Raw genomic sequence first — 24,302 nt, forward strand, 5'->3', positions numbered from 1 at the left:
CCTGAAGTATCACTGCGTCTCACTGAGTAGGGGTCTTGAGTCTCACTGAGTAGGGGTCTTAGAGGGCCTTGGGTGAAGCTATCTAGAGGTCAAAACGGCAGCAGAAAAAGACGTCGCATAAGGTGGCTCGGTGTTAAAGAACCAGCCTGCCAACGCAGGAGACACAGGTTCGATCCCTACATAGCGAGTATCCCCTGGAGAAGGAAATGGCAGCCCACTCCAGTACTCTTGCCTGGAGAGTCCCATGGACAGAGGAGCCTGGCGGGCTACAATCCACGAGGTCACAAAGAGTTGGACACGACTGAGCGTTCATGCATGCATTAGGTAAATGAATAAACAAATTAAGAGTCAAAGCCAAATGCTAGAAACCAAGAAAGTGCCAGAGCAGGGATCTGGCTCTGTGAGTTGGCTGCATATTCCGGTTTGGGTCAGGCGGAAAAAAAAACAGAGTCTGCCACTCTACCCTGCCCCCACGAAAATAAAAGCCCATCTGAAGAACTCTCGCCAGAGCCGCCCATGAAAGGGCTTCTTCATCATTTGTTGGTCAGCAACGAGCCATCTGTGATAAGTTTTAATAACTTTCCCTTTGTACCTGGGAATGTGTGCTTGGGAATTATGCCAGGCAGGCTAAAGAGCCTTGAATTCTTGTCAAAAGCAGGATACATGCGAAACGTTAAGAACACGCACAAATCCACTATCTGATTTATTAATAAAAGGGTTCTTTGGTGGCCTTCAATCAGATAAACAGCCAGGCTTACAAAGAGTGGCCAGTCTGCCTGAAGCCAGCCTTTCAGGATTATAAATGTATCCACAGACCTAGGGTATTCTTTACTGAAGAAATAAGTTTCATAAAACCACCATATGACCCAGCAATCCCACTACAGGGCATATACCCTGAAAAACTGTAATTGAAAAAGACACATATACCTCAATATTCACTGCAGCACTGTTTACAATAGCCAGGACAAGGAAGCAACGCAGATGTCCATCGAAAGACGAACGGATAAAGAAGTTATGGTACCTGTATACGACGGAATGTTACGCAGCCATTAAAAGGAACGTAAAATCTGAGTCAGTACTAGTGAGGTGGATGAACTTATAGCCTATTATACAAAGTGAAGTAGTCAGAAAGAAACAAATACCATGTATTAAAGCACATGCATGCAATTTAGAAAAACGGTACTACTGATGAACCTCTTTGCCCGGCAGGATAGAGACTCAGATAGAGAAGAGGCCTGAGGACACAGTGGGGGCAGGAGAGGGCGGGCTGAACCGAGAGAGCGGCACTGAAAAACACACAGCATCACACGCCAACCAGAGCGCTACTAGGAAGTTTCCGCATAACCTAAGGCGCTCAACCCGAGGCCCCGTGACAAGCCCGAGGGGTGGGATGCGGCGGGGGGCAGGAGGGGGGTTCAAGAGGGAGGGGATATGTGAACACCTGTGGCTGCTTCATGGTGATGCAAGGCAGAAACCAGTACAACACTGGAAAGCAACTATCCTCCAGAAATAAAAAATAGTTTCCAAAATGTGCCACACTGTGGTTGCAGGTTCGACTGTCGACAGGAATAGGGCAGGCAGTGGACTGGGGCAGGGCAGGCCACTGGGGCGGGGCGGGGGCGGGGTGCCTGGGGAAACAGGCAGGAGCCACCCCACTCGGCTCGCTGCTGCCAGGCAGAAAGCGGACCCAGTCTTTCAGGTTCTGATCTTTCTCAGGAGAAGCTGACTCTTACAGAATGCAGTGATTTTTAAAGTTTGCTGATCAAAAAAATAAACCATCATGGAGTCAGCAACATTTAAGAATCAGTGGACAGGCGGTTTCCCGGGGGGTCCGGTAGTAAAGATTAAGCTTACACTGCAGGGGATGCGGGTTTAATAGCTGGTCGGGGAACTAAGGTCCCACACCCCACGAACTGCGGCTAAAACATTCTTTTCACAAAGAATCGGCGATCAAGGTAGCAGAATAAAGGGCCACTCCCTGATCTAAATTTCCTTGATCTTATACTCAAAATTCAGCCTCCTATCACTTAACTCTGATGAAAATGAGTATCTGAGAAGGAAAGGTGGCATCCCCTCCATTAAAATTTAGCCATTCAGAAACTACTATTTACTTAATCCATGCTGGCCAAAACGAACACGATAAAGGACAGAACCTTCACGCGTCTGTCCACAGATGAGCTCAAACCAAACAAGGCGAATACAACAGTTTTCTCGTGTCCCCCACAACCCCACAGTCCTGCCTTTTACACAGGATCCCTCTCTTCTGAGCAACCAAACTCCTATTTCAAGATTCCAGCCCGATGGTTAATAAGTGACACTGACGGAGGGTTTTTATCAAGTTCCCGACCACCATTCTCTGACCTCACCCTCGGGCCCGAGCGCCTGGCCACGTGACGGTGGAGCTCCATCAGCCTCCCAAACCACTCTGCGTCAACACTCCACTCCCCCATGCACGCGTCTGAATGCTGGCATTGTCCACGGCCTGGGGCCGAGATGCAGGCACCAGGAGGCTTCACGAGAGACAGGGATGCAGTCATGGAGGGAAGGGAAAAAAGCCTCAAGGCTGCAAACAGACTGGGAGGTTGCCAGCCCCTCTTCAAGGCCACGAGCTTCCCTTCCCCTACAGCTTTTCTCCTCACTCTTTGCAACAGGGCTAAGAAAACACAAAATGAGAAAACTGGGACCTTTTGTGCATGCTGCGATGCACAGGGGGACTGAACACGCAAGGCCCTCCATCACGATGTTAGTCACGACCACCAAAAGAGGGGCCCACCTAAGTGTTATGCCTGGGAGACAGGAAGAATGATCTCTGCCGTATCTCAGCAGTCACTAAGAATCTTCCCATCATAGACGGTTACCAGAAAGGGATAACGCAAGGGAACGAGTCAAGGTCGTTGAACATATAAGGTATATACACACACATACAAGAGAGAGGGAGCAAAAACATCAAAATATTTTTGGCTTTTTTTTTCTTTAATTTTTTATTTTTCTATAAAAAGCTCTTGCTACTGTTTTCTTTTAGATATATATATATATAATTTATTTATTTTCGACTGTGCTGGGTCTTCATTGCTGCACAGGCTTTTCTCTTGTTGCAAAGAGCAGGGCTTACTCTCGAGGAGCGGTACTTCAGTAGTTTCTCTTGTCACAAAGCCAGGCTCTGGAACACAGGCTCAGCAGTTGGGGTGCACGGGCTCCGTTGTTCGCCGGTACAGGGGATCTTCTCGGATCAAAGACTGAACCCGTCTCCTGCACTGGCAGGCGGATTCTTTACCACTGAGCCACCAGGGAAGCCCTGTTACTCTAATAATGAGAGCGTGCTAAGTTGCTTCAGTCGTGTCTGGCTCTGCGACACGAGAGCTCTGGCTTGTAGCCCGCCAGGCTCCTCTGTCCGTGGGATTCTCCAGGTGAGAATACCGGAGTGGGGAACAAAAAGCAAAATCCACCTCTAGAGCGCTGTACCTTTACTGCACACCTCTTTTATGACACCCCGTCTGCATTACTCCCAGCCCCTGACATTTTAATGGACGCAGGGATGCTCTCCATCTCTAGAGTCTAAACCCCCTCCACTGCACCCCACCTCTGACGGTGCCAAACATCCTCAAAAGGATGGGATGCGATCAGGGCGGAATTCTCCCCAGCAGACTGCAGCCATTTCACTTCCCTGGGGAGTCACTATACCGGGGCAGGGGAGGGCGCTGCCCCCAGGCTGTAATCAATAGCTGAATAAAGACACTTCAAGGCTTCCCAGGCGGAATGCGCACAGGAAACAAATTTAGGAAATCCTGCTTTCTGTTACAGGAAATGAATCCTGCGCCAACTGGTAGGAATTACTCCAGCAGCTCCGAAGTAAAACGGATACTGGCTTCTGTATGTATTCCATCAACTGACCTTGCCCGCACCGGTGAGGCTTTATTGATATAGAATTTCAAAGGTAGGATTCTAGACCCCGCTGCTCCTACATGGAATCCCAAAGAGATCTGGAAACAGGACAACTTTCTGAAAGATTTCATTGGCAACCGATTCGGCCAACTTTCTGTCAGATGGTCTATTTACATAAACAGATTTCTGTTTCGAGGTATGCATCTTTCGAAGTAGTTTAAAAGGTTGGTGGGGAAAATATTAACAGTGGTTACACCTTTTAGTTGGGCTTCCCTGGTGGCTCAGTGGTAAAGAATCCACCTGCCAATGCAGGGTTCAGTCCCTGATCTGGGAAGGTTCCCTGGAGAAGGCAATGGCAACCCACTCCAGTATTCTTGCCTGGGGAATCCCATGGACAGAGGAGCCTGGTGGGCTGCAGTCCACGGGGTCACAAACAGTTGGACACACCTTAGCAACTGAACAATAACACGCCTTTAGTTGGTAGGGTTTGGCTTACCTTTTTTCTTCTCTACATTCTCTATCATAAACCTGAAATAACTGAGTAATAAAAAAATAAGTCACGGGGAAAAGGAAACCAAGAAAGTAACACTGACCTCTATGAAGACATCGAAGACCAAAAGAAAATATCTTTTTAAAAAGAAACACTATTCAGAATCTTAGCAAAACAGAACAAATCTGAATCCAGAGGTGATTAACGGACAGCAGAGATAAAGGGCTCTTCTCTTTAACAAAAAAGGAGCTGAGAAGCACACAGCATTCCATGGAAGACTTACCTTTGTGGTAAACCTTTGCACAGCTCTAAAACAAATATATCAAAGTTCAGCAGGAACCAGGGGTGCGGGCAGGCATTAAAGACCACCACAGATGCGTGTCAGTAGTCAACAGGAGCCCAGAGGCAGAAGTGCTCATCCAACCACCAACATCTGGAACCTGTTTGAATTTAAATTCTACCCAACACCCACAAGCTACTGGTTCCCAGTCCATAACTATCAAGACTCTGGTCCTTTCTCACAAGGCCCACTCAGTGGTAACATCCTCCCATTCCCAAATGGAAAAGCAAGATCAAGCAGACAAACCCCGGTGAAGAAACAGTGACAAAAGTGACAAGCTTTTTGTTCCAGGGCAGAAGTCCCAAGAGATCAGTAGACTCATCCATACCTATAGTCCCTCCCTCCTTTGCTCTTTCTGCACACAAGTCCCATCTCAGAATGTGGCCAAGGGCTACCACATTTTTCACCCCTAAAAAGCCTGGTTCAGATATCAGTGGTCACGGATCAACTCGGCTTCACAGTTTGAGCTCTTCCACAAATACCGAGCAGACGGAAGGAGGAATCTCCCAGGGGACACATTCCGTTGCCCCAGAGGAGGAGGAAGAAAGGACCTCACGGGGAAAGACACACCCAAGTGTCCTTCCTGACCTTTGGAGATTTCCGTTGTGCCTCCCTCGACCACCTCAAGCACCAGCTCACTGATGCTCTCAGAGGGGTCCAGACTTCCAACACACGAGTGAGTTTCAGCCCGAATTCCTTCCTTCCCAGGAACAGCTTAGCCGAATGGGCCATAGGAGAAAAGCCTGCTTCTGTTAGGGGAAAGTGAAAGTGAAGTCGCTCAGTCGTGTCTGACTCTTCGTGACCCCATGGACTGTAGGCTACCAGGCCCCTCCGTCTGAGTAGTATCTGCTACTGCTACTGCTAAGTCACTTCAGTCTGTTAGGGGAAGCACACTGAAACCCCCCACCCTGACCAGGCACCATAGGTAACCATCTGCACGAGACAGGAGGTCCTGGTAAGGAACACGGAACTAACAAGCCACCACCAACCGGAGGAGTTCGGGAAAGGCCAAAAGGCCAAAATCCTTCTCGCTGGCAGCCACTTTGGCTGAGCAATTCATATGCTACCAGAAAGGACCCTGAGTCAGAGTGGCCATAAAAAACCTGGAAACTAATCCCATCACCATAAAACCCGAGACTGGGAGCCACATGGCGGAGCAGTTCTCCTGGTTCCCTTATCCTCCTGCTCTCTATTAGGGTGCCCCTTCCCAGTAAAGTCTCCAGCATGTCTGTCTCTTTGGACAGTTCTTTTCTGCGTATTAGACAAGAGTCCGCTCTCAGGCCCTGGAAGAGGTTTCCCTTCCTGCAACATTTCCTTTAACTCCAAGGCTTTTGTCTACAATTTGTTCAACCACATGCTTTACCAGGAGGCTGAAGGCTGAGCCAGCAAGAGCAGGTGCTGCCTGGGACCAACCGCTGGCGCTCACCAGCTATACAACGTTGGCCAAGTTGCTTACTCTCTCTGTGCGTCCGTCTCCTCATTTGTAAATCAGAGGTCATGATAGAAACCACCTCCCAATGCTGTTGGAAGCATTAAATAGTAATAGTCACTGACATGGTTCAGATGGTAAAGAATTCACCTACAATGTGGGAGACCAGGGTTCGATCCCTGAGTCAGGAAGATCCCCTGGAGAAGGGAATGGCAACCCACTCCACTACTCTTGCCTGGAGAATTCCATGGACGGAGGAGCCTGGGGGGCTACAGTCCATGGGATCAGAGAGTCAGATATGACTGAGTAACTAATACTTTCAGCCCTTTCCCAAAGCTGCTGTAAGCATTAAATAATAATAGAGACCGAGTTTCACACAATCCCAGGTGCATGGTGAATGTCAACTGTCACTGATGTCGTTCAGTAGTCCAGTCGTGTCCAACTTTTTGTGATTCCACGGACTGCAGCACACCAGCCCTCCCTGTCACTCACCGTCTCCCGAAGTTTGCCCAAGTTCATGGCCACTGCATCAGCGATGCCATCCAGCCACCCATCTCGTCCTCTGACACCCTCTTCTCCTTCTGCCCGCAATCTTTCCCAGCATCAGGGGCTTTTCCAATGAGTCAACTGTCATCACGTACATATTAAAAAAAAAACACTTCACGTACCACAGACGCCCCTCCTTCCTTCTTGAAATTAATAAGAATAATAATAGTTGGGATTCCCTGCAATGCTGGTGGAAGAGTAAAATGGTTAAAAAAAAAAAAATCCTGGGAAGCGCTCTCGTAATTTACATAAACATATTCATTCAGTTTGACCCGCGGGATTTATTGACCATTTACTAAAAGCCTCACAACACCTTCTTGTCCCATGCCACTGATCCACCATGAAGATAAGAAACCTGCCCAGGTGTGGAGCTGGGAACCCAGGATCCACGTGCTCCACTGTCTCACTCCAGCTGCCCCTACGGACGTGGCCTGGTGTCTTGTTTAACATAGACTCCTAGTGCCTGGCCCACGGGAGGCCCTCAGAGATACCTGGCGAAATCATGAACCCAGTTACACCATTTCTACAAACATCAGGTGCAAGGATGCCTGTTAGAAATGTTTCTAACTACTGCTGCTTGAAATGAAGGCATAATCTAAATTCCAGAAATATGAGCACCGTTAAAAGATGTCACGGTCCATTCATGGGCAGTAAATCTGAAGAACTGTATTCTAATACTACTCAACAAAATTCAGAAACAGGCATGATAAAACATTAAGTGAAAAAAAGGAGGATGCAAAACCCTTGCCAATATTAATATTCTCATTTTTTTAGAAAAAAATACATTGAAACCTAGTTAGAGGGGCTATATTTCAAATTAATGAAAATCGGTATCTAGTGGTGTCTAAAAATGGTTTAGTGAAAGGTTTAGCAGAAAAGTAAAAGAATCTGGGCTCTGAAAACAACCTGTCACCCAGGGGGCTGGTGTTATGAGCCAGTCACAGAAAACGGCGACTTCACCCGGAAGGAAAGTTTTCCATGGGACACCACCTTAGCCAAGAAACCTACGTTAGAACCTCTGAGAGCGGGACACGCCAACGTCGTGTGAGTCCAGACACCAAGGCCAGTGCCAGAAACGCGTAACCTGACAACATCACAGGCAAAGCTCAGACAGACACAACCCGAAGGACATGCCGTAAAACTGAGGCCACACGTAAGTTAATGCCACCCAGTAATCCTCTCCTATACGCACACCGAGGGGACAGAACACACGTGTCTACACAAAAACCTGGACACAGATGTTCACAGAAAAACACATATAAACATTCCACAGGCCCATCAACCAAAGAACAGACAAACGGAACACAGTGTTATCCATTCAAAAGCATACCGTTCATTCAAAACAAGGCACGAAGAATTGATACACACCACTACATGGATTAACCTTGAAAACACATGCGAAGCGCAAGAAATGAGGCAGAAAACGAGACACAGCGGGTGTTTCCACTTGAACGCAACATCCAGAACAGCCAGTCTACCCAGACAGAACGCAGGTCAGGGCTCGTCAGGGGCTGCGGGGAGGGGTGGTGGGGGTCTGTGGAAGACTGGCATGGAGGGCTTCCTTTTGGGGTGGTGAAAATGCACTAAAGTTGACTGTGGTGGGGACTTCCCAGGTGGTCCAGGGGTTAAGACTCCACCTTCCAATGCAGGGGACACAGGTTCGATCCCTGGTCAGGGAACTAAGGTCCCACATGCTGTCGGGCTACTAAGCCCACACGCAGCAACGACTGGGGCCAAGCACCACGACAAAGACCCTGTGCAGCCGAAATAAAAATTCACTAATCAATTAAATAAAATCAACTGTGGTGAGGTTAGAGAACGCCACGAAAATACTATTAACACTGAGCTATATTTCCGTTAAACAGGCAACTGCATGCTATGTGGATTGTATCAATAAAGCTTTTTGAAGGAATGTGGTTCATTTAAGGGACCTGTGTCCCGTGTGCTGGATGTCTGAACCACACAGATCTCTTGCTCTTCCCTGATTTATGATGCATTTCAAGGTCAAGACTGCTCCTTCCGGAGGAAGGGCGGGGCCTTTACGGGCCCAGCATCAACCTGGCTCGCGCCGCCCCAACAGGCGGCTCCAGGCGGCGCAGCCGGGCGGCGGGCGTGCGCGGGGCTTACCTCGTCCGGGCTGGACGCCTGGTACACGCGGCAGGAGTCCTCGTACTGCTTCTCGGCCTCGGCCTGGTCGGTGACGCCGTTGGACTCGTACACGGGGGTGACGTTGTGGCAGAGCGCGATGGCCTTGACAGCTTCGTGCACGCGGCTGCTCATGGTCCGCCGCACCTTGGTGGTCGGCGCGGAGCCCTTCTGAGCCGGCGGGTCCTGGGGCTGCTGCGGGAGAGGAGAACAGCGAGGAGGGCCAGGACAGGAGGGGCCTCCGGGGAGGGAGGGGCCGGCGGCCTCGCTGCTCTAGCACGTGCCACCCTAGGCGCGCACTTCAGGGGTTCAGTCCCTGGGGCTCAGCCAAAAACAAACACAAAATAAGGGAAGAAATGACAGTCTAGGGTATGTGGGCGATTCTACCCGGGAACGCTGGGTGGTGTCGGGGGCTCCGCTACACTGCCAGCGATGCTGGGGTTTCAGACCAGGACCTCAGCACTGCTGACATGTGGGGCTTCCCTGGGGCTCAGTGGTAAAGAAGCTGCCTGCCAATGCAGGGGACGCAAGTTCCATCCATGGGTCAGGAAGATCCCCTGGAAAAGGAAATGGCAACCCACTCCAGTATTCTTGCCTGGGGAATCCCATGGACAGGGGAGCCTGGTGGGCTACAGTCCATGGGGCTGTCAAAGAGATGGACATGACTGAGCGACTAAACAGCAACTGCTCATACTTGAGAAGGATAATTATTGGGTGGGGGCGCATACTGTGTGTAGCAGATGCTTGGCAGTGTCTCTGTCTCCATCTCCTAGACTCCAGAAACAACCCCAGGTGTCACAGGAGAACAAACAAAAAATGCCTTCAGAGGTTGCCAAATGCCCCACGGAGACCAAAATCCTGCCCAGTTTAGAGCCACCGTTTGACCTGTACATTCCTCGCAGTTTAAAATGGAAGACAGCCTCAACGGGGCTCTAAAGGGCGACGAGCATCCCAGGGCAGGGCAGGGAGAACGTCAGTAAAGACATACTGCAAAATGGTACCAGAAGTGCACTCAAGGTCGATTTTCAAGGTTAACTGAAGTGTGCTCAGGCTCTGCCTTTGGCACCGACCAAGGACCCTAATTCTTGTCTAAGAAGCGGCTGCCCAGCTTACACAGCCCTCATCCACCTCTTCTCTATACCTTTCAGCACATGGCTTGTCCTCCTTATGGGTTAAGTCTTGGGGAAAAGGTTTTGAGCAACATGGTAAAAAGAAAAGCAGAGACATTACTTTGTCAACAAAGGTCCGTCTAGTCAAGGCTATGGTTTTTCCAGTGGTCATGTATGGATGTGAGAGGTGGACTATAAAGAAAGCTGAGCACCGAAGAATTGATGCTTTTGAACTGTGGTGTTGGAGAAGACTCTTGAGAGTCCCTTGGACTGCAAAGAGATCCAACCAGTCCAAACTAAAGAAGATCAGTCCTGAGTGTTCATTGGAAGGACTGATGTTGAAGCTGAAACTCCAGTACTGTGGCCACCTGATGCGAAGAGCTGACTCACTGGAAAAGACCCTGATGCTGGGAAAGATTGAGGGCAGGAGGAGAAGGGGACGACAGAGGATGAGATGGTTGGATGGCATCACCGACTCAATGGACATAGGTTTGGGTTGACTCCAGGAGTTGGTGATGGACAGGGAGGCCTGGCGTGCTGTGGTTCATGGGGCCACAAAGAGTCAGACACTACTGAGCTTCTGAACTGAACTGAAGGTGAGAAATTTGAGTCTGATACTCAGGTTAGGTGTGAACAGCTGTGTGGCCTCAAGCAAGGCCCATCTGCCCTCTGGGCCTCGGTTTACTGCCAATGAGAGGAGTGGACTAGGGGCTGGTTTTCAACCCACATGTGGAGTAGTGGAACCCTGAGAAACGCACTCAGCAGCATCAAACGTGGAGGACAAGCAGTCCCATCCCCACCTGTGTACCGTTGGGTACCATGAAGGCTCTGCTTTGAAGAATGGGTTCTACTGCTTTGCTCTGTGCTGTGCTGAGTTGCTCTATTGCCTTAAAATATAACAAAAAATTAAGGCCACTAGAAAAAGACTACTTGTCAGTAGTCTATGAGTTAGTGATCAGTAAAACTCAGATACCTCCCATGACCCACCTGACCAGCCTCTCTCCAAGCTCCTTATCCTGCCTCAGTGCCCTTGCTCTTGCTGTGCCCACTGCCTGGAAGACTGTTTCCCACATCTTTGCAGAATTAGCTCATTCCACCTCATCGTTCAGGCCCCAGATTCAACGTCACCTCCTCAAAGATGCCTCCCCCTGACCCCCTAATTGGCTCTGCCTCCTGTGCCCGCCCCACTGGGAAGCACGCTGCCACGGCACCGGTGCCAGTGTCTCACAGGCTAAAACTGGCTTGTTTACCTGCTCACGCTCCTGTTAGATTGTGATCGTGAGAACAGATAGCTTGTCTACTGAATTCTAGTACCAAGGGCAGGACATAACTTGCCTCCGATATCTGTTGAACAAACAACTTAATTTTCCTGAGATAATGGTGAGAAGTCCTCATCTGACACCCCCCCCCCAGTTTTAAGAAGAAATAAATATCAAATTGACCAACATCGGTTCCAGATTTTAAGTCACAATTTAGGACAAAATATCAGAGCCTCCCTACCTCCACAACTGAGTCTCGGAAGTGAGAGCTGTTTATGAGTTACTGAATAGTACGTCCCATTAAAAACATATTTTATCCAACAGAGGAGAAGCGATCTGATCTTTTAGAATGAATCATGTTTTATACCCATGAACACATGGTTTCCCAAAATAGAGAACAGATGGGTTATGAGAAACAAGAAAAGACTTTCATTTAATTTTTTAATACTATTTTTAGCAGTGGCATCAGACTGCTCAGGTAATTAGACAATTACTAAATTATTCTGGTCACGCAGGCACACACACACTGCTCTGGCTTCCTGCTCTGTTAACCTCTGGTGTCAAGAGGACACAGGTTTCACTTCCAGGCCAAAGGGCGCTGCATGGTAACAATAATTAGAGTAATATATCAGAACTACAGTTTAAATGAATCATTATTTGCCAAGTGCTTTTAATTATAAAGAATTTAACTCTAAAATTATAACGAGGACTGAAGATTTACAGAAAGGTCCCCTCTCATAGTGAGGCTAAATCAAGAATGTTTTTTTTTTTCTTCAAAGTTCTGTAATTTATGTTCTGGCCATGGACGTGTGTCTTCATTTTTTTGCCCACATTCCTCAGCACCTGGACCAAATTATTATTTACCATTAGGAGCAATAACAAGACCTTTGACAAAGTAATTGCTCTGGCTGGCAAGTTTCAGCAACAGTGGGTTTGAAGGGAAGGCTGAATTAAGGGTATCTTTCACAAACCTTTGGGTTTTAGAAGCAATCTGATTATGTCTACGGGAGTCAGATACTTCCACTAATATTTTAAATGTGGGATAACACAGAGCCCTGGGGCTTTGCATTCCAGGTGAAACCACTCCAGAGCAAGGCAAAAAGAGAAACACAGCCCAGATTTTTGCAAAGACCCCACTCTCAGATCAAGGAACTACTTGACAATAACCTAGAAGACGGCGACTGAATCAGACCAACGTCACAAGCAACTGACTTGCTGCCTCCACGTTCCTTTGTCTCTCTCTGAAATTGATACGTATCCCCCTTTACTACTAAGATCGTTTTGGCCTGTCTCAGGTCAGATTTGGAGAGGGAAATGGCAACCCACTCCTGTGTTCTTGCCTGGAGAATCCCATGGACAGAGGAGCCTGGCAGGCCATGGTCCATGGGATCGCAGAGGCGGACATGACTGAAGCGACTAAGCACACACACTAAGATGTTTCAGGGAAGACGGGTCACAACCACCGATTCTGATTTAACTTGCAAATAAAAGGCTCCTCCACGCACCAAATGGTGATCCGCACACACCAGGAAGGCACTGGCCACTACGAGGGGCTCGGCCAGCGTTTGCACTGGGTCTGGCTGTTAAGCATCCCCACGTTGCCCATATGGAAAAGCTTCACGTTGTACAGTGTTTATCTCCAGCCTCCTCCCCGTAGGCCCTTTAACCTACACACATTTCTTCTTACTTAAAAAATACCAGGGGAAAATAAAAACAGATGTGGTATCCACAGAGGCAGGTTACGGCCCTTTCTGCCCTACGGGGGAAGCCACCGGTCCTCTTAAGGAGGGCGGGACACGCTAGGCCCTTGTGAGGTCAGAAGTTGGGTGAAGAATCAAGCTCTTCACACACACAGGCCCCTGCCTCGGGCCCGGGGTGGGTGTCCCGCACCGTGGGGTGTCTCGGTCATTCCACGCTACCCCAGCAAACAAATGAGACTTGGAGACTCCATGAAAAAAAAGAGGCCTCCGTTTCTCGTTAATAATCCATGGCAAGGGTATTTCCCGATGAGAACCCCAGCCTATATTTCAGGAAAGAGTAATACAAAAACTAAATGCTCAGTCACCATGAATATCCACCTTCTCTTACCCGTCTTCTATTCCAAATGCAGTGAAAACACTACCACTTATGAACATTCATAAAATCAACAGATACCACAAATGGGTTGCAACTGCTTAAAAGTACACTATTGAAGAGAAGGAATTCCTGTTTCAACAGGTCCCCACGTCACTCTCCAAATAAAGCTCAGAGCTGATAACTCATTAACCTCAAAGGGCCACTCTTCTAGAGACAGGCTCAGAGCTACAACTTCCAAATGAATCAACTGACTTACAGGCTAAGTGACTGAATAAATATAACATTTACTGTATAATAGCCGGGCTCCCCTAGTGGCTCAGAGTGTAAAGAATGGGCCTGCAATGTGGGAAACCGGGTTCGATCCCTGGGTCGGGAAGATCCCCTGGAGAAGGGAATGGCTACCCCTCCAGTATTCTGGCCTGGAGAATTCCATGGACAGAGGAGCCTGGTGGGCTACAGTCCATGGGGTCACAAAGAGTCAGACACGACTAAGCAACTAACATTTACCATGTAATAGTACACACCTTTCTGTATGACAAAGGCAACTTATTGAAACGGAACCACATATAACACAGGGGTTCTCAGCTTGGGAGATTCTGCCCTCCTCCTCGGGCAGTGTCTGGAGATACGTGGGGTTGTCACAAAGAGCAGGGGGAGTGTGCTACACACAGCTAGACAGTGGAGGGCACGGATGTTGCCTGACAGCCTACAATGCACAGGCTGGCCCCCACAACCAAGAATGATGCCGCCCCTGAGGTCATCGCGGCAAGGCAATGGCGGGAACCAGACACGCACGCTCTGCTGCCACAGTCCAGGGTGAGGACGGTGAGACCAACCTGTGCAAGTGCTCAACTGCAGCCTGTCGATTTAAGATTTGAATTTTTTACCTTCGTTTTGAGTTTTTTAAATACTGCATTACAATATGATTTGTCTTAATGACTGCATTTTTTTCCATCTCAATGAATTTTCCTTCCGAGGTGCATTCCTCACTCTACCCCTATCTGGCCCTGTTATAAAACCATTCAAAAGGATCATAACTACGACATGTGTGGGCAAAAAAGGGAAGCTGGACAGTGTTATTCTAACAGTGGGTCTTAGTCAGAAATGCTTCTCTGAATAATCAGGAAAGATTTTAAGAAATCTAAATATATATGCCCAGGTCCCGGTCACTTAAAGAATACAGTAGGGCCCAGGCATATATACATATTTTTCAATTCTACACATAATTTTGATCCTCAGCTCTAGTTTAAAGGAATTACAAAAATATAATGACTTCTTGTTGGAAAGAAAAAAGAACCAGAGAGAGAGAAACACAGCAGACATCTCCACAGACGCACAAAGGCAGTCAAATGGCGTGGCGTTTTATGCAGTCAGGTGTTGACACCGGGAATCTCTGACTGATGTGAATACAGGTGACCTCAATGTTTTTTCTTTGCACCGATCCACATTAATTTATTTTTTCTGTAGTCAAAAAACAAAAAAAATGCATCCTAAGAAAGGATTAGAATTCCTTTTTAATGACTAAAAAACAAAGTAAGCTCTGTGTCCCAGAGAAAAACACACGAGTAAAAATTCTTCCCTGAGAAAACACAGCCTTCTCTGTACTCCCTATGGCTGCAGAAAGCAAGAGACGCATCAGCTGGGCACAGCACGCACTGACGGCCGAGCGCATCCCGCGCACGTCTTGCGCAGAAAGTAAACCACAAACTCACACGCTCACCAGCATACTCATTAAACAGAAAAGGGAAAAAACCGTTCAGTAAATTCCAACTCTACCAAATCCTTCAACAGTATCAGAGGCAAACTATTAAGTGAAAAATCACAGTTCACAGATCAAAATATGTGTAATAAAGTGAACTATGTTTTTAAAAAAAAAATAAGAATGTACCCATATAAAATAGCCTAGAACAACACTCAAAACCACTAGTCTTGGTTTTCTCTGACAAAGGACACCACGTGGCTTCCATAGTCATTATTTTTCTCAGACACATGTATCAATAAAAGTTAAAGATACTTCCACTTGCCAGGGTGAGTAAAATAAAACAGATGATTCCATATTCCAGGCAATATACAGACTGCTGCTGCTAAGTCGCTTCAGTTTTGTCCGACTCTGTGCGACCCCATATACGGCAGCCCACCAGGCTCCCCCGTCCCCGTCCCCGGGATGCTCCGGGCAAGAACACTGGAGTGGGTTGCCATATTCTGACCATGTTGAGAAAAAAATTTAAGTACCTTTCCCACATGTGTATTCAAGTTACACTGTGCATTGAGAAACAGCAAAAGATCATAAAATGACGTGATAAAAAGAAGAGAGCATATTTCACAGCGTTAGCTAAAAGTTCAAAATGACATATGCTGAGGATTATAGATTTAAAATTATAATTATTTAAAATTACAGATTCAAATTGTCGTATCTGTTTGCCATAAAGGTGCATGAAGTGCTGACACAGGCTGCAACCTGGAAAAACCTTGGAGATGTTACGCCAAGTGAAATAAGCCAGGTGCAAAAGGTATTGATTGATTCCAGGCATCTGAGATGTCCAGAATGGGCAGACCCACAGAGACAAAAAGTAGATGGGTGGTTGCCAGCAACTGGGGAACGGTGGGAGTCTAAGAGGCAGGGAGGGTCCCTCTTTGGAGTGGTGAAAACACTCTGACATTAGATAGCCGTGGTGACTGCAGAACACTGAGGATATACCAATAAACCCTGACCCATACGCTTAAGGGGACAAATGTTATGGTTTGTGAGCCATCTCTCAATTTTTTAAAGGTGTCAGTAAGTGAATCAATAAGCCAGAGGAAAAATCATCACATCTCCCTAGCCTGTCATGGGTTTCCCTCATAATGTGTTGGCCATTTCTTTGTGGTTTGTTTGGGCCTGTATTAATCATCTGGAGTTTCCCTGCAGGAATCGTGTAAAAGCACCTGCCTTCTTTATGAGGTTAATTTAGTTAAATAACATCCCTAAAACCAGTCACCTAGACACTCATAAAACAGTCTGTATTCCAACGTTTCGAAAATAAACAATTCCAGAATTCTGACTCCTTTCTGATGAATGTTCGTCCGATAAATCGAGGGAGGGTCCCAGGGTCAATCTTCATGCTCTTAGTAAGGTTTAAATTTTGCTTTAATTTTGAAGATGATAAACTGAAGTGTGCGTGAACACTCAAATCTTTCCTTCCTGCACCTCCACGGGTCACCTTGCACCCTCTGCTTTGGAGTTCACAGATCTAGAATAGCGATATTCTGAAAGATAACGGCGGACCTTAGATTCAAGGTGGGCTTCCCAGGTGGTGCGGTGATAAAGAATCCCCTTGCCAATGCAGAAGATGCAGGACTAATCCCTGGGTCAGGAAGATCCCCTGAAGAAGGAAATGCAATCCACTCCTGGGAAACCCCAGGGACAGAGGAGCCTGGAGGGCTACAGTCCATGGGGGTCACAAAAGAATCAGACATGGCTGAGCAACTAGATAATTAGAATCAAAGTAGCTGTAGCGCCTCTGTTGCCCTTTGGAATCACCTGGTTCACCTGTTAAAATTTGTAAGTCCAGCCACCACTCCGAGACCTTCTGACTCGGTCCCTGGCCATCTCACCCAGGAATTCCAAACGCTGTATTTAGGAGACACTGCTATAAACATCCTATTATTAATCCCTAAAGGGCAGATGGACGGCTGTAACAGGCTCAGGAGAATCCCACTGGGCGGGTGGGTACGGTGTAAGATTGGATTGTGGGGATGATTCCACAACTCTGTAAATTTACTTGAAAAAAGCATTAAACAGTACAGTTAACATCGCTAAATGTTATGGTATGTATGTTATACTTCAATAAAGCTGTTAAACACACACACACAGGAAAGGCTTCACACTTGTCCTCACAAAAGAATCCGTGAGGCAGCTTTTCGCTGTCCGGAGAGAAGGATGCAGATGGCCTCCCTGGGGGATGGGTGTCCACACCAGCCCCAGCCTCTCCCCGTCACACCCCGTTCTTTTACACCAAGGCCAGGATGGGCAAGTCAATTTATGAGCCTCCGCTAAGGAACGGTGCTGAGAGTTCACTGTAAAAAAGGCTGTTTTCTGACTCTCGGCACTTCACTGAGAGGCTTATCTGCGCTCCCCCAAAAATGGGCCACAAAGCTGAACCAGACAAACATCGGAGAAAGGGTGGCTTCTGTCAATACCACAAGCTCTTAATACCAGGATGGGCAGGGGTGTGCCTCCCGCCAGGGCACGTACTGCAGCGCGTGACGCCATCTAACGTAACCGTCGGCAGGCCGGCACCGCTGACGCGGGGCTCCGAGGGAGGCGGGACCCGGCCAGGGGCTGAGAAGCGTGACGATCCACACGGTGACCCCTGCGGGGGAGTCCTGAGGGCACTAGGGGGGCGGTTCAGAGGGAAGACTACTCCAAGACACAGAAGTGAAGTGGCCGACCCTGGCCAGAAAGCTGCAGGCCGGGGTGTACTGGGGTGAGCGGGAGGAGAGGCTGAACCATGGGTGAGGGTGGGGAGGGGATGCAGGCCACGCTGGACGCCACAGACCCTGCTGCCAGGACCAGGGCGGGGAGGAGCGAAGCAGGGAAACCCTGCAGGGTCTCTGCAGACAGCCAGGCAAGGGAGACTGCAGCTTCTGCCTGTTGAGCGAGAGAGGATGACAACCAAAGCCAAGCAGGTGGTCTAGGGGGGCGGGCCTGTGACTGCAGGCAGGTGGCCACGGGGCAGGAAGCAGGGGCACCTCCCAAACCCCTGGACGGAGCTCACAGGGCAAAGGGGCACGGTGCTTACAAAGACGAGAACAACTTTGAGCACACAGGGGATGCAGGGAGAAGGACGGGATGTGGTTACACTGAGCTCCTTACGCGTGAGCACAGATGCCAAGGATTCCAGGCTAAAGCTCCAGGTCGGGTCGATGCCGACATGGGAGCCATCAGCTTTGACAGGGCGGCAGAAGCTGGCAGAGAGGGAAGCCCCTAGAGAGTGACACTCGGAGCCCAGCACAGACCCCACGACTCGACGCTGGGAGACGGGTCAGATAGAGGGGGAAAGGAACAGGGGTGGGCAGTGGCTTCTCCCCCCAGCCCAACCGCATCCCTGTGATTTTCTAACAGTCTTAAAGTCCATCTTTGAAAAAGGTCCATGGATCCATTTAGAGTCAAGCCACGATGCCCACACAGGCAGCCAGCAGATTGGCAGGTGCTTCGTGCTGGCTGTAGGTAATGACTCGACGTGGATCGAGCGAGCTGTTCTTCACGTAAAACCCACACTCGCTTCCAGACTCTGCTCCCTGCCCCGCCGCGTTCAGGAGACGCCCCGGAAATCCAGGTGTGCCAGCCGGCAAATGTCCCAGAAAATTAAAATGTTGACTCTGATGGTGCTGCTAAGCATGTAGAGAGTGCACCTCTGATCCTTACACAAAAATACATTTTTAACTGGCCTTCTGACTACAGAATCAGTATCTACTTGGACAAATTCAAGCAAAACATGGCCTCTATTCTCTTGTCCTCAAACCAGTATCATAACCCCGTAGCTCGTCTAATGCGAGCTATGTCAGCTCTGGGTGTGTTTTCAGAATTACCAAGGGAACTGCTTGTTTATCATCTTTCCTTTAACACATAGAAGCGCATCTGAATGAGCCAGAATCTCTAGGGGATCAGGCCCAAGCCAATGTCTTCTGTTTTGCTTTTATTCTATTTGTTTTTTAAAACATCACTAGGAATTCTGATGAACAGTCAAGGTGGTGATTCACCGGTCTAACATTTTAGGACTCTTAGGACACTTACAAGTAATATCTTTCTCTAAAAAAAAAAAAATGACTGGTTTTGAAAAATATTGTAGCGGGGGAGAAAACCAGGAGCAGATAAGTTGATAGTCATTTCTGATCATTTCTTCCATGAGATCGCTGAGTTGAAAAGAGATGAGGAACTAAAGCTCATCAGTTACACCGTGATTATGTCACAAGCAGTCCATTAACTACTGATTGCTTTTGCTCGTAACTGGGGAAAAGTAAAAAGTAAACATGTCTATAAGCTTGAAGGAGAACCATCACATTCTCAGAGCTTTTGCTGCTGCTGCTGCTAAGTCGCTTCAGTCGTGTCTGACTCCTAGCGGACCCAGAGACAGCAGCCCACCAGGCTCCCCCATCCCTGGGATTCTCCAGGCAAGAACACTGGAGTGGGTGCCACTGCCTTCTCCGTTTCTGATACTAGTTATTGGCAAATAATTTTCTTCCGTGTTTCCCCTACCATCCATTAGTCGTAGTTCAGTAGATCAACCCTTGGGATGAGGAAGACGGGAAAAACCTCAACTGCAGGTTTATTCAAAATATGAAGAGCCAGTGATTGCCACGGGCTTGGAAGGTAAGGTGGGTGGGGGGAAGCGAGGAGCGACTGCTCATGGGTATGGCAGTTCTCTTTCGGGTGATGAAGATAAAAACAGATTGTGGCAAGGGTTACACAGCTCTGCATATTCAAAACAACCCACTGAGTTGTACACATTTAATGGGTGAATCATATGGCATTATGAATTCTTCCCAATAGAGATGCTAGTAAATATTTTTAAAAATCACTTTGGATATCAAAACAGAAGGCTTTACCTGGGTGTAAATACTAAAAATGTGGCTTTGAACTTCATCCATTGAGTCGAGGCCATAGGCTACGGTGCCAAGATGGAGCCGTTTGAAAACCATCTCATTCTGGGTAAGAGTTCCTGGAACACAAAGCAAGGAGCAACTGTGCCTGCATCCTGAAGCTCTCACTATTATTAACAGTAACGAGAGTTCTTTGTTTTTGTTTTTGTTTTTTTGAGGGTTTACTCTATGTCACACACTGGTTTCAGCACTGCTTCTGCTGGAGTAGACATCTGTGATATTCTGTCAGCCTGGAATCCAAGAATTTCTTCTAAAAACAGAATCTTAGAGGTCCAGGGGAAATGATCATCCTTGGTCCGTGGGATGGTCTAGAGAGAATGCCAATCAGGGTGCCTGACTCATTCCATTGGCCAAGAGGGCAGGACATGACATACACGAGGCCAATCAGATTCAATCTTGAAGGAATCAAACCCTTGACCAGACAGACGCACAGACAACAGATGAGTACTGTCAAGTCAAGAGACCATCCTGATACTGACACAGCCAGAACTTGCCTGGTTCTTCTTCCTGAAATCTAGCTTTGCTCTGCCTTCCCGGATCTTTGCAACAGATCCCCTTTTATCCCATGTTCACTAGATGGTAGAGATGCAGGTTGAACCCAGGTCTCCCCACTTGCTCTCAACCACTACAACCACCTCGTAACTTGACAGGTGCTAGACTGTAAAGAGGCATTTTAAGATGTGGTTTCAGGGTCAGGACTTGAAGCCAGTCTGTCTGAGTTCAAAGCCTACTTCTGCCACGATATGCTTCTGACAAGTCATGTAACCAAGTCACTTAATAACTCCAAGCTCACAATATCAGGGGAGGATTAAGTGACCAGATATAGACACCCAGAACAGTGCTTTTCCACATGATTAGCTCTCAGTAAGGCTTTGCTGCTATCATCATCGTGTCCACCAAGGAGTCTATCTTCATCCAAAGATGAAGAGGATAAAAGAACTGCAACACTCATCTCTAATACCTCCAGAAAGATAGTCCAAGCATCTTCTCTGACTTTGAATCCTGCAAGGGCCCCGGACACTCACCCGTCTTGTCTGTGAGTAGGTAGGAAATCCTCCCCAGCTGCTCAGGAATCGTGCTAGAGCGAACCACGGTCCCGGGGATTTTCGAGTCCCGGCGAATGACCCAGCTGTACACGATCTTGCCCATGTCCAGGTTCACACGCAGGCTGGGCAGAAAACCAGAGCATACGGGTTAACAGGACACACCAAAAAGCTGCTTGTACCTCAATGCCGATTCCAACACACACACCGTGGGTGCCGTAACATCGGCACAAATGACACCCCGCCTGTTCCGGGTCAGCCCTTACAAGGGACCAGCTCCTTCTCAAAACCACAAAAGCACAGCCTTCAAAGAGACAGAGACGCGCAAACACTGCGGCACCAGCTCGCTCTCAGCGCACCTGATGGGAATGATGTTGGAGAACAACAGAAGGAAGCGGATGATCTGCAGGTACCAGCGCCCGGCGAAGTGCTGGAGGGCGACCATGACCAGGGACACCACCACCAGGGCTCCGAAGAGGATCTTCGTGAGGCAGTTTACCTCCAGGTCAAACAGGCCAATCTGCGGGATGGCACAGACGGACACTCGCCGTGAGCTGCTGCGGCCCACAGCCCGCCCGGAGGGCTGGGCCTCCCCCTGGACACCTGCACCCTGGGTGAGACAGCAGGCTCTGCGGATCGCCACAACTTTGGGTGAGAATACTGGGCTCCACGGAGTAACCGCCATCCCAGGGACCTCAATGAATCTCATTTTGATTTTTCTTAACGATTTAAAGATCTAGCATGGAAACATATAAGCGGGCCACTGCTGCCTTCAGTGCTGCTGTGCTCTGCACGGCCTCCACCGTGCTCCCAGCAACCCGTGAAACGACCCAGCTCTACACCACGCACTGGTTTTGTATTGCATGGAGAGTCAGGGCACACATGACCGGTGGCATCGGATTTTTAGGTGATGCATTCCTGAACATTACTATTTTAATGACTATATTTATCTTAATACATGTTTTTAAAAAATGGAACCAGCCCATGAAACTCATCACTTTGCAGAAACATGGCCCCAGATAAGGCTAAAACCTCAAATAAGTGGCATTTATAGTTGTAATATAGTTCGAGTACAAAATAAAGCACAGCAAAGGCTAACAGAGTTTTAACAAGAGAATGCACTGGTCATAGCAAACACCCTTTTCCAACAACACAAGAGACGACTCTACCCATGGACATCACCAAATGGTCAATACCGAAATCAGATTGATTATATTGTTTGCAGCCAAAGATGGAGAAGCTCTATACAGTCATCAAAAACAAGACCAGGAGCTGAATGGCTCAGATCATGAACTCCTTATTGCAAAACTCTGACTTACATTGAAGAAAGTAGGGAAAACCACTAGACCATTCAGGTATGACCTAAATCAAATCCCTTACCATTATATAATGGAAGTGACAAAGAGATTCAAGGGATTAGATCTGATAGAGTGCCTGAAGAACTATGGATGGAGGTTAGTGACACTGTACAGGAGGCAGTGATCAAGAGCATTGCCAAGAAAAAGAAAGGCAAAATGGTTGTCTGAGGAGGCCTTACAAATAGCTGAGAAAAGAAGAGAAGTGAAAGGCAAAGGAGAAAAGGAAAGATACACCCAGAGTTCCAAAGAATAGCAAGGAGAGATAAGAAAGCCTTCCTGAGCTGTCAATGCAAAGAAATAGAGGAAAACAACAGAATGGGAAAGACTAGAGATCTCTTCAAGAAAATTAGAGATACCAAGGGAACATTTCATGCAAAGATGGGCACAATAAATATTGGACAGAAATGGTATGGACCTAACAGAAGCAGAAGATATTAAGAAGAGGTGGCAAGAATACACAGAAGAACTGTACAAAAAATATCTTCATGACCCATATAACCACAATGGTGTGATCACTTATCTAGAGCCAGACATCCTGGAATGTGAAGTCAAATGGGTCTTAGGAAGCATCACTACAAACAAAGCTAGTGGAGGTGATGGAATTCCAGTTGAGCTATTTCAAATACTAAAAGATGATGCTGTTAAAGTGCTGCATTCAACATGTCAGCAAATATGGAAAACTCAGCAGTGGCCACAGAACTGGAAAAGATCAGTTTTCATTCCAATCCCAAAGAAAGGCAATGCCAAAGAATGTTCAAACTACCACACAATTGCACTCATCTCACACACTAGCAAAGTAACGCTCAAAATTCCCCAATCCAGGCTTCAACAGTACATGAACCATGAACTTCTAGATGTTTAAGCTGGACTTAGAAAGGGCAGAGAAACCAGAGATCAAATTGCCAACATCCTCTGGATCATAGAAAAAGAAAGAGAGTTCCAGAAAGACAACTACTTCTGCTTTACTAACCATGCCAAAGCCTTTGACTGTGTGGATCACAATAAACTGTGGAAAATTCTTCAAGAGACAGGAATACCAGACCACCTCACCTGCCTCCTGAGAAATCTGTGTGCAGGTCAAGAAGCAACAGTTAGAACCAGTCATGCAACAGCAGACTGGTTCCAAATTGGGAAAGGAGTACATCAAGGCTGTATATTGTCACCCTGCTTATTTAACTTCTATGCAGAGTACAGCATGAGAAACGCTGGACCGGATGAAGCACAAGCTGGAATCAAGATTGTCGGGAGAAATATCAATAACCTCAGATACGCAGATGACATCACCCTTATGGCAGAAGCAAAGAGGAGCTAAAGAGCCTCTTGATGAAAGTGAAAGAGGAGAGTGAAAACGCTAGCTAAAAACTCAACATTCAAAAAACTAAGATCGTGGCATCTGGTCCCATCACTTCATGGCAAATAGATTGGGAAACAAGGGAAACAGTGAGAGCCTTTATCTGGGGGGGCTCCAAAATCACTGTAGATGGTGACGGCAACCATGAAATTAAAAGACGCTTACTCCTTACAAGAAAAGTTATGACCAACCTAGACAGCATATTATAAAAGCAGAGACATTACTTTGCCAACAAAGGTCTGCCTAGTCAAAGCTATGGTTTTTCTAATAGTCATGTATAGATCTGAGAGTTGGACTAGAAAGAAAGCTGAACACCAAAGAATCAATGCTTTTGAACTGTGGTGTTGGAGAAGACTCTTGAGAGTCCCTTGGACTGCAAGGAAATCAAACCAGTCCATCCTAAAGGAAATCAGTACTGAAGAGTCATTAGAAGAACTGTTCCTGAAACTGAAGCTCCAATACTTTGAGCACCTGATGCGAAGAACTGATTCATTTGAAAAGACCCTGATGCTGGGAAAGATTGAAGGCGGGAGGAGAAGGGGACGACAGTGGATGAGATGGTTGGATGGCATCACCAACTCGATGGAAATGAGTTTGAGTAAACTCCAGGAGTTGGTGATGGACAGGGAAGC

General features: G+C 47.6%; 1 protein-coding gene across 7 annotated transcripts in view; it reads right to left on the reverse strand.

Annotated features, from left to right (window-relative positions):
• The window catches only part of ATP9A (ATPase phospholipid transporting 9A (putative)), a 128,393-nt gene that overhangs the window by 38,733 nt on the left and 65,358 nt on the right, over window positions 1-24,302 (reverse strand). For 6 of the 7 annotated variants that reach the window (XM_055545321.1, XM_055545322.1, XM_055545319.1 and 3 more), the window contains 4 exons: window positions 21,321-21,481; window positions 20,944-21,086; window positions 19,865-19,977; window positions 8,815-9,027 (listed from right to left, as the gene is read on the reverse strand). In XM_055545321.1, the coding sequence (XP_055401296.1) occupies window positions 8,815-9,027; window positions 19,865-19,977; window positions 20,944-21,086; window positions 21,321-21,481 (630 nt within the window). The remainder of the gene's footprint in view (window positions 1-8,814; window positions 9,028-19,864; window positions 19,978-20,943; window positions 21,087-21,320; window positions 21,482-24,302) is intronic. The other variant, XM_055545320.1, reaches the window with a different exon arrangement.

Source organism: Bubalus kerabau, chromosome 13 (genome assembly GCF_029407905.1).
Source record: "Bubalus kerabau isolate K-KA32 ecotype Philippines breed swamp buffalo chromosome 13, PCC_UOA_SB_1v2, whole genome shotgun sequence".
Lineage (NCBI taxonomy): Eukaryota > Metazoa > Chordata > Mammalia > Artiodactyla > Bovidae > Bubalus > Bubalus kerabau.